The sequence below is a fragment of the Chiloscyllium plagiosum genome, unplaced genomic scaffold (genome assembly GCF_037043375.1).
Source record: "Chiloscyllium plagiosum isolate Xiang-an unplaced genomic scaffold, Cpla_swu_hap1 HiC_scaffold_6, whole genome shotgun sequence".
In the NCBI taxonomy this organism is placed as follows: Eukaryota; Metazoa; Chordata; class Chondrichthyes; order Orectolobiformes; family Hemiscylliidae; genus Chiloscyllium; species Chiloscyllium plagiosum.
In genome coordinates this window covers 49,506,061-49,521,643 of record NW_028270144.1, presented here as the reverse complement: position 1 = coordinate 49,521,643, position 15,583 = coordinate 49,506,061, and the positions used below count along the sequence as shown (strand labels likewise).

The window sequence follows — 15,583 nt, the reverse complement described above, 5'->3', positions numbered from 1 at the left end:
AACCCTTAATGGCATTTCTATCCTTTTTCAAAAGGAATTTATTTGTATCCAAATGACAGTCTCTTTAAAGATCTCTCATTGCTTATAAACTCTTCTAAACTGAAATTACAAACACCTTTCTTCCAGATCTAGATCAGTTTTTGATGTTGATAAATGGTAAAAGGTGTAAAAATACTATAAGTTGCCATAGTCCCATGAGGGCTGCTCTCTCATCAGAGGGGGAGAGGTGATTGGTGGTGGTTTAACCTGAGGGTCACCACACCTCAGGCAAGGGGAGAGGTTGAGAAGGAGAGTCCTTCATGGTGACAGCAGGTGGTATGGGAATTGAACCCAGGCCATTGGCATTACACTACTGCATTGCAAACCAGCCATCCAGCTAACGGGTTCCCTGATAAATGGAAACATTAACTGACATGCATTAGTTCTAGAATAAGGTGACGTGAACCATGATAGAAATGAAACACATGAGTAGATAGATGTTGAATAGAGATTTATAACTTATAATTTCACCCACGCGTGTTAGAGAATCCCTAAAGCAGAAAGAGGCCATTTGGCCCATCTTATCCAGCCCCAGCCCCTGCACACAATTCCCCATACCCCACATTACCATAACCAACCCTCCTAGCCTGAACATCCCTGCACACAATGGGGCAATTTAGCATGGCCAATCCACCTAGCCTGCACATCTTTCAATGTTGGAAACTGGAGTTCCTAGCAGAAACCGACATAGACAGATAGAGAATGTGCAAACTCCACACAGACAGTCGCCCAAGGCTGGAAATAACACTGCTTTGGTATTTTGAGGCAAAAGAAACTGCAGATGCTGGAATCTAAGGTAGACAAGCAGGAGAATGGGAGAATGCAGCAAGCCAGGCAGCATCAGGAGGTGGAGAAGTTGACATTTTGGGTGTAACCTTTCTTCAGAACTGGGCGTATGTGTAAGGGGAGCTGCAGATAAAGGGGGTGGGGGGCAGGGTGGAGAGATGGGGATATGTGAAGACAGATAGAAGGTACGACCTGGTTGGTCGATGGGAGGGATGAATCTGTTAGATGACTGAAAGGAATTGAAGGGAGGGGGAGGGGCTGGGAAGGGAGGTTACTTGAAATTGGAGAACTCAGTGTTGAGTCCTCCGGGCTGTAGGCTGAAGATGCGGTGTTGTTCCTCCAATTTGCAGTTTGATTTGTTGTGGCAATGGAGGAGGCCAAAGATGGTCATGTTGGAAGGGGAGTGAGAAGGGGAATTAAAATGGGTGGTGACTGGGAGGTCAGTTCGGCCCCTGCGGGCCCGGCTGAGATGCTCCGCGAAACATTCTCTTCGTTTACGCTTGGTCTCCCCGATGCAGAGAAGACCACATCGGGAGCACTAGATACAGTAAACTAGGTTAGAGAAGAGGCTGGTGAACCGCTGTCTCTCCTGGAAGGACTATTTGGGGCCCTGGATGGAGGTGAGGGGGTGGTGTGCTGGCAGCTTTTGTACCTTTTCTGGTTGCAGGGGAAGGCAGCTGGTGTGTGTGTGTGTGGGGGGGGGGGGGGGGGGGGGGCTGGTGAGTGTCACAAACCAAGGATTGACGAAGGGAATGGTTTCCCTCCACTGCATCACCTCCATTCCCTGTTCCACTGCTCTAAACCCCTCTTCCCCACAAACACAATAAAGACAGAGTCCCCTTTGTCCTCACCTATGCCCCCCTCCCAGTCTGCGCATCCAACGCATTTTCCTTAATTATTTCCACCAACTCCAACTAGACACCACCACTCCCTTCCCCAACCTGTCTGCCTTCCACAAGGACCGTTCCCATCACCAATCACTGGTTTATGCCACTCTTCCCACCAACCCCACTGAACTGTAAATTGGAGGAACAACACCTCATCTTCCACCTGGGCAGCCTACAGCCTGGAGGAATCAACATCAAGTTCTCCAATTTCAAATAACCTCCCATGCCATCCCCCAACTCCCTTCCCAGCCCATCCCCTTTCCTTCCATTCCCCTCAGCCAGCTACCAGATTCATCCCTCCCATCGACCAACCTTTACCCGCTACCTGTCTCCACCTATCCCCACCTCACCAACCTCCCCCCCACCCCACCTCCTGACCTCCTTTATCTACAGCTCCCTTTACACCCACCCCCAGTCTGGAAGAAGGGTTACATCTGAGATGTCGACTTCTCCACCTCCTGATGCCGCCTGGTTTGCTGTGTTCGTCCAGCCTCTTACTTGTCTAACTTGAGGCAACAATGCTAACCATTGAGCTACTGTGCTATTATATTTGTTAGAACAGCATAATCCTGGAATTACTCACCTTCAAAGAAAGAGACTAAAGAGAGGTACAAGATTATGACAGTTTGAGACAAGCAAACATAGGCACAGATAAGCTGTAAGGTGGAATGTAAAAAGACTAAGAGTACAAGATTTAAGGCTTTTGCAAGAGACTCAAGGGATGTGTCATTTTATGCAAAAAATGGCAATGATGTGGCATGTACAGTCTAATAGCTGTGCAAGTGGAAATCAATAATTTCAAAAGAAAATTGATGGCTTTTAGAAAAACAAATTGCTGAGCTAGGGAATAGAACAGGAAGTAGGACTGATTGGATCACTCCACAGAGAGTGGACCACCATACAAATTAGATTTAAAAGATCCATCAATATCCATCAGCTGTTACTGAGAATCAGAGATAGAGAAAATGAATGTTGAAGGTGGTGAGTGGAGTATCAATCATTTGAGTTGCTTTCTTCTGGAGTTGTATCAGATATATAGAAACATGGAAACTAGGAGATAAGAGGGAATGCCATATTCCCCCTTCCCTCTTAACCCTTGATTCTTTTAAAATCTAAAGGGGGAGGGGTGTCCTTCCTCATGCTGACAAGAAGGTTTTAGCCTCAACCTGCCCAATCTCCAGCCATGCATTCCAGTTGCTGACCTCACCAGCCTTCCCAAATGATAACATGCAAACCCCACTTTCACCCCTACCCATAATTCAAATTATTTCCACATCTCCTTCCCACTGGTCAGGCTGATCATTTGATTGGGTAGTCACCACGTTCCTGGTAATAGCATATCTCCAGACTCTTCTTCACTCTCCCTGACCAATATTGGAATATTAATATTGGAAACAATTAGTCATCAACTAACCTCAAAAATCGCTCATAAAGATGTCCTGATGCAACAGAGAAAATGTTTAGGACATCATCTTTCTGTTCAGACCGGAAACCTTCTGCAAAGCTGAAGCACAGGGAAGAGAGTCACTTGATTGTTATGCAAAAAATCAAAGAATTCCACAAAACCTACATTGGCATAATTTGAGCTCAATTCTGATCACAGAGTAAATTTATTCTTGAAAATCTGATTAAAGTTGCTCCATGTAATTCTATGTTCACATCCTAAGTAGTAATTCCCTTTGTTCATCAGTAGGCATTTGATGTTGCTTGATTGGAAAATACTTCCCATTCCATTTACTGTTGCACTGACAGCACAAATTAAAAATGGTCATGTTCAAACACAGCTTACTCAATTCGTTACCAGCTCCCCATATGTAAATGGAGTCTGACATTTATATCCTTCGGTTCTCTACCAGCACCCCATATTAAAGGATTGGAAGATAGTGGCCAGAGTTCCCACTATGTACTTTCCTCAGCAAACTAAGATACACTTGACAGAGTCATAGAAATATACAATATGAAAACAGACCCTTTGGTCCAACTCATCCACACCAACCAGATATCCTGAATTAATCTAGTCCCATTTGTCAGCACTTGGCCCATATTGGTCTCAACCCTTCTTATTCATATATGCATCCAGATGCCTTTTAAATGTTGTAATTGTATCAGCCTCTACCATTTCCTCTGGCAGCGCATTCCATACATACAACACCCTTTGCATGAAAAAGTTGCCCTTAGGTCCCTTTTAAATCTTTATCTTCTCACCCTAAACCTATGTCCTCTATTTCTGGACTCCCCCAACCCAGGGAAAAGACCTTGTCTATAAATCCTATCCATGCCCCTAATCTGGACCGTTTGGATTTTTTACTTTGAACTAGTGCCAGTACTTGAGTTAATCTTGCTTCTTTTAATCCAATCCAATGTCTCTATTATGTTCTTCACCACTGAGATATGCTATTGTTTAGCAGGAATATAAATAAAGTACTCACTTACAATCTTTATTGTGTAGAAGCAGGCCATTTGGCCTATTAAGTCCACACTGACCTTCCGAACAGCATCCCATCCAGATCCACCCCTCTACCCTATCATCCTACATTTCCCCTGCTAATCCACCTAGTCTGCACATCCCTGGACACTTTGAGCAATTTAGCATAGCCAACCTAATTAACCTGCACATCTTTGGACTGTGGGAGGAAACCAGAGCACCTGAAGGGGACACAGATAGAATATGCTAACTGCACATAGACAGTTATCCAAGGGTGGAAATAAACCTAGGTCCCTGGTGCTGGAAGGCAGTAGTTCTAACCACTGAGCCAGCATGCCACCTCACTTGGGGGCTCAACAGGCCTCTGCCTCCACAAAATTTCCCTTTTAGTTTTGAATCATTACATGTTGATAACAGTCATCAAGTGTTTTCTTTCATTATTTGCTAATTTTTCTCATACTTGCTTATTTTTTCCTTTATTCATATCTCCTTGGTACTTCCTATTTCTGCTAGATTGCTACTGTATTATTTGATCTTTGTACTTATCAAAAGCCTGTTTTACCATCTTTACTTTTAGGCATCTGGGAAGGTTTAACTCTAGATGTCCCTCCTTTGTCCTTCAAATGAAGGGCTAGGATTGATCACCAGACTCAAATGTTAACTCTGTTTTTCTCTCACTACAAATGATGCCGGATCTGCTGAGTTTCTCCAGCATTCTCTATTTGTTTCAGATTTCGAGCGTCTGCAGTATTTTGCTTTTATTTGAATGTTTGTTTGTACATGGTCCATCTCCTTCTTGAATACTTATTGCTGTTTGACTGCAGTTTTTCTTTTCAATCCAGCTGCACCAGATTCATTCAAAATCTACTGAAATTATCCCTTTTATCAGTTGAATATCGTTTGTTGCTATACTGCCTGATTGTGAGTGAGAGTCAAATATGCTGCTAACTGTGTCAGGGCTGACACTTAAGACTAACCTGACCACAGAGCATGTTCCAGGGCTGACTGCAGTATTGTATGTAGCCTTTCAGATGCAATGAATGGATTTTTTCTAAGTTGTGCTGTACACACTGGATATTGAAGAAAATGAGTCACCAATAATTGAATTCAAGATCTTTATCAAGGAAGATAGTGTTGACCCAAGCCACAGAGAAAGAGAATTCAGTTACTAAAAGGGCTGACAATTTATAAGTGAGATATCAGACAATCTGATACATAAAGTTGATAAGACACCAAGACCAGATGTAATACAGACAAGGAAGGAAATGATTGTAGAAATTCTGGAGGCACTGGTCATTCTTTCAGTTTTACTTGGCCTCAAGAGTGATGTCAGATGTTCAGGGAATTACAAATGCAGGTTCATTAAGAAATCCATGCATGGTTTTCTCAAGGGAAAATTATCTTTGACTAACTTGCTGGAGTTATTTTGAAGTGCTAAATGAGAGGGTTAATAGGGGAATGCTGTTGATGTACTGTATGTGGAGTTCCAAAAGGTATTTGCTCCACTGCCACAGAACAGACCTATGAGCAACATAACAGCTCATGAAACACAAGGGATTGGAGCAACATGGATACATAATTAGATGAGGGACAGGAGTCAGACAGTACTGATGTTCTTCAGGCGAGAGAAAGATTTGTAATGGACTTCCCCAGAGATTATTGTCTTGGTTGCCTTGCTATATATTAATGACCAAGACCTTGGAGCACATGACAGAACTTCAATATTTGTAGATGAAACAAAACTTGGAAGCATTGCGATCTTGAGGAGGCTAGTATAGAACTTGTGATATGATCCCAGTTGATGGTAATTTAGAACAAGTGAGCTTCAAGAGTCAAATCTGGCTTGATGGATCCCATGTTTCATTTCTGTGATTTGTTTACCACGGTGGTCAGTCACTGAACATATTCATAAGAGATTGCCAAAGTAATTTTAACAAAAAACACAATAGTTAACCATACAAAGACCTCAACACCAATATGATATATTCAAGAACCAGAAAGTTACAACTTAAAAGCTCTTGTTCTGCAGGAATGACGATAATTGGTTTCTTATCAGCAAATTTTTACATTAATTAAATGCTATTCCCTTCAGTAATTGTCTCTTCCCAACACTCATGAACAATCTGCTAACTCAACTCACTTATTTAATAACGTGGGTCCTTAAACTCATGTCATCCACAGCCTGTGCTTCTGGAGGTTTTTTTTCCCTATGTCACTTGCGCATTTTTCTCAGCTGTGACAGCTTTAGATTGTCTTTAGTTTCCACTTCACTAGTCTTTGCATGCAAAGGATCATTCTCCATCATGTTCAGCAGGCTACCAGCAGTAAACGTTCGCACTACACAGGGGGATGTACGTGCATCAATGCAGTTCCTAGAACATGCACTGTGACACCATCAAGGAATAACCAGCTAACTGCGTTCAACATTTATTCGCTCCACCATGACATGGAGGCACTAGTTACCAGATGCATTTAGTCACTAACCAAGGTTCCTTATGCAGCAACCTCCAAATCCAAGGCCACCTGGAGAAGGACAAGGGCAACAGATAAATGAAAACACCACCAACTGCATGTTCCCGTCCATACTACCCAACATTTTTCATGGAAATACATTACAGTTCACCTTTAGTGTCATTAGATCAAGTTGCTGGAAATCCCTCTCAAACAATGAGGGTGCAGTTATAAAAAAGGAATGCAGAAATTCAACATAACCTCTCAATGGCAACTAAAGATGGGTAATAAATGCTGGCTCAGCCAGCATTGCCAATGTCCCATAAATGAATTAAATGCGAAATTCAACAATTTTATGGTAACAGCTAAAATGTGATACTTTGGATAATGTAATCTGCTCAAACCATTTAAATGTCTGCTGACTCTTATATAACTCTGGAGGACCAAAATAACACTTACTCTCCTGTCACATAGCTCCATCTGTTGACTGAACATATCCCTGAATTCAATCAGATGCTGTACTTCATCTTTTATTTATGGGATATTATGATAGGCTCCTGTGGGTGGAATTTTTCTCGAGAAGATAAAAAGGTTATTCCTAGTAACTCACTGTCCATCTCTCATTACATGTCAGTAACTAATTTTTTGCTGCACAAAATAGAGAAAATACAGCACAAGAACAGGCCCTTTGGCCCACTATGTCCATGCTGACCATGGCACCATTTAAAATCAATCCCGTTCTGCCTGCATGTGATCCCTATCACTCTATTCCCTGCCTGATATGTCTATGCAAAAGCCACCCTCTGTGTAAAAAGAACTTTTCTTGCAATACTCTTTTGAACTTGCCCCCTCTCACCTTAAAACTACACTCCCTAGTACTTGACAGTTCCACCCTGGGAAAAAGACTGAGTTTCCACTCTATCCATGCCTCTCAATTTTATAATTTTTATCAGGTCACCCTTCAACCTGAAACTTTAAGTTTGTCTTAGAAAACAATCTAAGTTTGTCCAACCTCTCTGAATATCTAATGCACTCCAATCCAGACAACATCCTTGTAAACCTCTTCTGCACCCTCTCCAAAGCCTCCACATCCTTCCTACAACCAGAATTGCTCACAATACTCCAAATATGGTTGAAGTAAAGTTTTATACAGCTGTAACATGACTTGCCAACTTTTATACTCAATGCCCTGACCAGTGAAGGCAAACATACTGTAAGTCTTCTTGACCAACTTATCCGTTTGTGCTGCCACTTTCAGAGAGCTATGTACTTGCACCTTGTGATACCTTGTGATTGACTCCCAGATCCCCTTGTCTTCTGTGTCCACATCGCTGAGCAAATCTTCATTTATTTTATCGGGCTTTTTGTTCACCTGTAAGTAACCCAAAATAGGATGAAAGTGACATAATGGTCTGAAGCACGGGAAACACAGAATCATTTACAAATAAACACAAATAATGCTAACAGTGAATTAATGTGCTTTCAACATCAGAACATAGAACAGTACAGCATAGGAACATGCCCTTCAGTCCACAATGTTGTGCTGAATATGATGCCAAATTAAACTAATCCATTCTGCCTGCCCTTGGTCCAGATCCCTCCATTCCTTGCATATTCATGTGTTTATCTAAACATCCCTTAAATGCCCCAATTGGATCTGCCTCCACCACCACCCCTGGCAGCGTGTTTCCAGACTCTTACCATTCCCTGTATAAAAGACTTGCCCCTCACATCTCTTTTGAACTTTCCCCTTTCACCTTAAATACATGCCCCCTAGCATTAGACATTTCAATTATGGGAAAAAGATTCTGACCATTAACCCTATCTATGCATCTCATAACCTTATAGATTTCAATCAAGTCTCCCCTCAGCCACTGCTGCTCCTGAGAAAACAACCCGAGTATTTCAAGCCTCTCCTTATAGCTCATACCCTATAATCCGGGCAGACTCCCTGTGAACCTCTTCTATAAATACTGCCAAAGCCTCTACATCCTTTCTGTAATGTGGTGACCAGAAATGAATGCAACTCTTGTACTCCTTGCCCTGACCAATAAAGGCAAGCATGCTATACGCCTTGTTTAGCACCCTATCTACTTGTGTGGTTACTTTCAGGGAGAATTGACTTGAACCCCAAGATCCCTCTGTCCAATAATGCTGTTCCGGATCCTGCCATTAACAGCATACTTTTCTAAGGTCTAGGGAGTGTTGCTATAAAGAGACCTTGGAATCTAGGTTCATAGCTCCTTGAAAGTGGAGTCGCAGGCAGACAGGATAGTGAGCAAAGCTTTTGATATGCTTGCCTTTATTGATCAGTGCATTGATTGCAGGATTTGGGAGGTCATGTTGTAGCTGTACAGGACATTGGAAAGGCTACTATTGGAATACTGCGTGCAATTCTGGTCTCCGTCCTATCAGAAGGAGGTTGTGAAAGTTGAAAAAATTCAGAAAAGATTTACAAGGATGTTGCCAGGGTTGGAGGGTTTGAGCTATAGGGCGTGGCTAAATTGGCAGGGGCTATTTTCCCTGGAGCATCGGAGGCTAAGAAGTTTTTAGAAGTTTATAAAATCATGAAGGGCATGGATAGGATAAATACACAAGGTCTTTTCCCTGGGGTGGGAAGTCCAAAACTAGATTGCATAGGTTTAAAGTGAGAGGGAGAAAATTTAAAAGAGATCTAAAGGGCAACTTTTTCGTGCAGAGGGTAGTGTGTGTATGGAATGAGCTGCTAGAGGAAGTGGTGAAGGCAGGTAGAATTACAACATTTAAAAGGCACCTGGATGGGTATATGAACAGAAAGGATTAATTTGACAGGTTGGACCAAAGCGTCTGTTTCCATGTACATCTCTAAGTCTATTTGATCTCCCAAAGTGCAGCACCTCATACTTACCTGGACTAAACTCCATCTGCTATTGCTCCACCCATATCTGCAACTGATTTGTATGCCACTGTATCCTTTAACAACCTTCTACACTATCTACAACTCCACCAATTTTTGTGTCGTCTGCAAATTTACTAACCCACCTATCTACATTTTCATCCAAGTCGTTTGTATATATCAGAAACAGCAGAGATCCCAGTATGGATTCCTGAGGAAAACCATTAGTTAGGGACTTCTAGCCTGAAAAATAACCTTCACCACTACTGTCTGCCTTCTATGGGCAAGCCAATTCTGAATCCAAGCGACCAAGTCATCGTGGATTCCATGCATCTTAAATCTTCTGGATTAGTCTACCACGAGGAAGCTTGTTGAAAGCCTTGCTAAAATCACGTAGACATCATTCACTTCTCTACCCTCAACAATCACCATCGTCACCTCCTTGAAAAATTCAATCAAGTTAGTAAGACATGACTTGCCCTGTACAAAGCCATACTGACTGTCCTGAATTGGGCTATACTTTTCCAACTACATGCAAATGCTATCCCTCATAATGCTTTCCAATAGTTTCCCAACCACTGATGTGAAAATCACAAAACTTCCTGCATTCTCCCTATTTCCCTTCGTGAACAAAGGAACCTACATTAGCTACTCACCAGTCTTCTGGGCTAGCAAGGATACAAAGATCTTGGTCAAGGTCCCAGCAATCTCAGGTGCACTGGAATTTTGTTCTCTTTTTTTCAACGTATGTATAGAATGCCTTGGGATTCTCTTTAATCCTATTCGCCAAGGTTATCTCATGGCCCCTTCTTGCTCTCCTAATTCTTTCTGTTTTCTTTATATTCCACACTTGGCTGTCTGATTTTAGCTTCCTAAACCTTACATATACGACTTTTTTCCCTTCTGAGTAAAGTCACAACCTCCCTCATTATCTAAGAGTCCCTTTCCTTGCCATCCTTGTCCTTTCTCCTTACTGGAACATGCTGGTCCTTAACTCTGACAATAGGTCCACATGTCAAATGTGGACTTGCTTGATAACAGCTCCTCCTTAGCTCCTACCTAATACTGATGAAATTTGCCTCACCAATTTAGTACCTCTCTGCAAGGTCCTGACTTACTCTTATTCATAGCTATCTTAAAACTTAAGGAGTTGTGATCACTGTATCCAAATTAGCTATCCCACTGAAAGGCCAGGCTCATTAACCAATTTAAGTTTCAGTATGGCCACTCCTCTAGTTGGACTATTCACATATTATTTCAAGAAACCCTTTCAGATGCACTTAACAAAGTTGCTCCATCCAAGCCGCTTGCTTAAAAGGAGTCCAAGTCAATATTGGGGAAGTTAATTTCACTCACGATGACAACCGTGTTTTATTGACTCTTTTCATAATCTGCTTGTATATTTCTTTCTCAATGTCTCAGTTGCTGTTGGGGGGCCTATAGTATAATCCACTCAGAGTGAATTGCACGCATCTTATTTTTGAGCTCTATCCATATTGCCTCAGTGGATTAGCCCTCCATCTGCTCACTGAGTGCAAATGTAACATTCTCCTTCATTAGTAAAGCAACTCCTCCACCTCTTATCTTCCTCTGTCTCATCTAAAACAACAGAAGCCTGGAAAATTGAGCTGCTAGTTCTGTCCCTATCTCAACCAAATCTCTGTAATGGCCATAATATCATAGTCCTATGTACTGATCTATTCTCTAAGCTCATCTGCCTTACCTATAATATTCCTTACATTGAAATAAACACTCTTGAGCTCATCAGTACCATTGTATTCATTTACCTGTCTCTACTTGTCCTTCCTTTCTGACTTACTGGTTCTAACAGCAACCACACAGCATCAATGTGGACTTCATTAGATTCCTCATTCCCCCGCTCCCCCCCGGCCCCTTCCCACTTTATCCCAGTTCCAGCCTTCCAACTTAGCACCACCTTCATGACCTGTCATACCTGTCCATTGTCTTTCCCATCTATCCGCTCCACCCTCCTCTCCGATCTATCACCATTACCCCCACCTGGATCTACCTATCATACTCTCAGCTACCTTCCTCCCAGCCCCACTCCTCCCTGTCATTTATCTCTCTACCTCCTTGGCTCACAAGTTTCATTCCTGATAAAGGGCTCTTGCCCGAAATGTTGATTCTCCTGCTCCTCAGATGCTGCATGACCTGCTGTGCTTTTCCAGCACCAAACTCTCAACTCTAATCTCCAGCATCTGCAATCCTCACTTTCACCTGGTTCTAACGTGTGCCTTCCCCTCAATGCCTTCACTTGCTGATCCACTGGTATGGTTCCCAGCCCCTTACCACTCTAGTTTAACTCTCACGAGTAGCACCAGTGAACCTTCTGCAAGGATATTCGTTCCTCTCCAGTTCAGATGAAATCTATCCCTCTTGTATAGGTAAACCATCCTAGAACAGGCCTCAAGGATCCATGAACCTAAAATCCTGCAGTGTGTGTATGTGAGTGTGTGTGTGTGTGAGATATATATATATATCCCTACCAATGGGATGGTAGCACCAAATCTGCCACATAGCTCATACAATATGGTGAGCAGTGGTGAGGATTCATCTTAGTATAACCGTTTCCTCATTCCAATGACAGTGTTCTAACCTTGTTTATACTTTATTAACTTCACCACGAGCCTAACAACTTCAACAATAGTTCACTGAGCCCAGTGACACCTGCAAAATTTGCAGTATGACTCAACAAGATTCAGGGACAGTTTGCGAATTCAGCATAACTACACCAGGATGGACATTGAACATGATTTCAATGAGTGCTTAATCAAGATAGCTCCATGCCTTGATAGAACTGTTGCTCAGCATCAGCAACAAGTAACAGACTGAAAGGAAAATTATGACTGTAATACTTATACAAGTATTCTTGTACAATTAATTTTATATTGAAAAATACTTACATTATGGGTGGAATCTTGGGAGAAGCATCTCAGAAGCAAAATGGCTGACAACCACAAAAAATCATGCTATTGATTCAGCATGTTGAAACCACTAAATGTACTTAATGGGAACTAATCAAATTTTGTATGCAAGTTCCACTACACTCATTCATTATCTGCAGATTCCTTATCCATAGATCCATATACTTGAGAGGTCAGTCCAGATCCCATTTCTTTTTTCTATTGATGCACCAGGTCTGAGTGCATGGTCTTTCACGGCAAATAGGAGATTTCCTTTTAGCAGTATCTGCATTTTTTTTTGTTAGCACAATAGATCTGTGCCCCTATCCCCGATGAATAACAAAGATTGGTGTACATACAACAGGTATATGGTAAGGTTTACCACTGTCAAGAACTTGGAACTTGGACTTAATGGCTTGGTGCTGGCTTACATGACACAAAATGCACAACGGTAATGAAAGGGTGAGAAAGACAGCAATAAATTTCATGAGGTCATACAGCAGGACTTTGCAAACTATTCTGTCATGAGTTCCGAAGGAGCAATGACTTGAAGTGGAACTCAGACAGATTTTTTGACAGTAAGGCCCCTTCAAATAATTGTGTTGTTTTTGTTGGTGAGTTGGCCTAATAGACTACTATTCAAGGCCTAATTGCTGCTGCAAAAAATCCAAGAAAAAGTAGTTTTTCACGGCAAACCGATGTGTTCAATAATCAGGACCACAATGCATTAATAATCATGATTCTATTACATTTATAATCATGTTCAATGTCCATCCTGGTGTAGTTATGCTGAATTCGCAAACTGTCCCTGAATCTTGTTGAGTCATACTGTAAATTTTGCAGGTGTCACTGGGCTCAGTGAACTACTGTTGAAGTTGTTAGGCTCGTGGTGAAGTTAATAAAGTATAAACAAGGTTAGAACACTGTCATTGGAATGAGGAAACGGTTATACTAAGATGAATCCTCACCACTGCTCACCATATTGTATGAGCTATGTGGCAGATTTGGTGCTACCATCCCATTGGTAGGGATATATATATATATCTCACACACACACACACTCACATACACACACTGCAGGATTTTAGGTTCATGGATCCTTGAGGCCTGTTCTAGGATGGTTTACCTATACAAGAGGGATAGATTTCATCTGAACTGGAGAGGAACGAATATCCTTGCAGAAGGTTCACTGGTGCTACTCGTGAGAGTTAAACTAGAGTGGTATTCATAATCAGAGTCACTTTAAAATTTGGGATACCACTACATTGATTAATCTCAATATTACGATAAGAATGCGCCATCAACAATTGAGATCTTATTGCAAAAATAATCAATACTGATTTACATTAATAATTAGAATTCTATTACATTGATAATCATTACATTAATAATTGCATAGCTTCTATTGCATTCATGACCAGCTGGCGAGTGCCTAAAAATTATTGCTTAGGTCATTAGGATGTTAACACATTAGTATTAATTATTTCAATTAATGAGTCCTATTGTCAATAATCAAGATCTGATTATAAAAATTAATGATCAGAATATTATGCATTGTATTGAGAATCAACGTTCAAATACATTCATAACGCATATACGTTTTCATTAATCAACAACCTACTGCACCCATAATGTGGATCTTACAACATTAATCAAAATCCTCCTCCATACCTCACACAAGAGCAGAAGTCTATCCCAGTATCCTGCTCTTAAAAGTGTTAAATCCCTAATATTCACTCGCTCGTCATACAAATCTGAAGCACTGAAATTGCGCCACTGTGGGAAAAACGTGTGAAACGGTGTCATAAATAGACTGATGGATTGAGTTATCATCATTGCTGTTCTTTGATTTGAGTTCTGCTCAAGGTCATAAGCTTCTGACCTTGGTTTTCATGTGACTCAACAGGGTCATTCTCAAAAATCAGATTTTCAAAAATCCAATGATTTTTAGATACATGGGGCTGAACATGCAATAGACAATAGAGAATAGACAATAGGTGCAGGAGTAGGCCATTCTGCCCTTCGAGCCAGCACCACCATTCATTATGATCATGGCTGATCATCCTCAATCAGTATCCTGTTCCTGCCTTATCCCCATAACCCTTGATTCCACTACCCTTAAGAGCTGTATCTTGAAAGTATCCAATCTTTCAGCGTAAGATAGTCCTGCCATTCCGGGAATTGACCTCGTGAACCTACGCTGCACACCCTCAATAGCCAGAATGTCCTGCCTCAAATTTGGAGACCAAAACTGTGCACAATATTCCAGGTGCGGTCTCACCAGGACCATGTACAGCTGCAGAAGGACCTCTTTGCTTCTATACTCAATTCCTCTTGTTATGAAGGCCAGCATACTATTAGCTTTCTTCACTGCCTGCTGTACCTGCATGCTTGCTTTCATTGATTGATGTACAAGAACACATAAATCTCATTGTACTGCCCCTTTACCTAACTTGACTCCATTTAGGTAGTAATCTGCCTTCCTGTTCTTGCCACCAAAGTAGATAACCACACATTTATCCACATTTAACTGTATCTGCCATCCGTCCACTCACCTAGCCTGTCCAGGTCACTCTATATTCTCCTAACATCCTCCTCACATTTCACTCTGCCACCCAACTTTGTGTCATCAGCAAATTTGCTAATATTACTTTTAATACCTTCATCTATATCATCAAAAAGCTGCGGTCCCAGCACTGATCCCTTCAGCACACCACTGGTCACACCTGCCATTCCAAAAGGGAGCCATTTATCACGACTCTTTGTTTCCTTTCTGCCAACCAATTTTCAATCCATTTCAGTATTTTGCCCCTAATACCATATGCCCTGATTTTGCTCACTAACCTCCTATGTGGGACTTTATCAAAGGCTTTCTGAAAGTCCAGGTATACTACATGACATGCTGAGCTACGTCATGTATTGGTTACTCTTGGTGAGAAAATGACTGAGGAAGAAGTGGAGACTCTGTGGGCTCGCCATGTGGATGCTAATGGCTGCATCAACTATGAAGAGCTGGTCCGAATGGTGACGAACGGCTGATAAATCTCTGTACCTGCGTTTTTAAGTTTAGTCAAGCATGATTTCTCCTTCATAAATCCATGCTGACTCTGACCTATCCTGTTACTGCTATCCAGATGTGTCGTAATTTCATCCTTTATAATTGACTCCAGCATTTTTCCCACCATTGAGGTCAGAC

The 15,583-nt window shown here is 41.7% G+C and overlaps 1 protein-coding gene across 2 annotated transcripts in view; it reads right to left on the bottom strand.

Annotated features, from left to right (window-relative positions):
• Nucleotides 1–15,583, bottom strand: part of uggt2 (UDP-glucose glycoprotein glucosyltransferase 2) — a 374,691-nt gene that overhangs the window by 46,658 nt on the left and 312,450 nt on the right. For both annotated transcript variants that reach the window (XM_043691460.2, XM_043691456.2), the window contains exons 32-33: nt 7,875–7,960; nt 3,127–3,216 (exon numbers count right to left, since the gene is read on the bottom strand). In XM_043691460.2, coding sequence (XP_043547395.2) covers nt 3,127–3,216; nt 7,875–7,960 — 176 coding nt within the window. The remainder of the gene's footprint in view (nt 1–3,126; nt 3,217–7,874; nt 7,961–15,583) is intronic.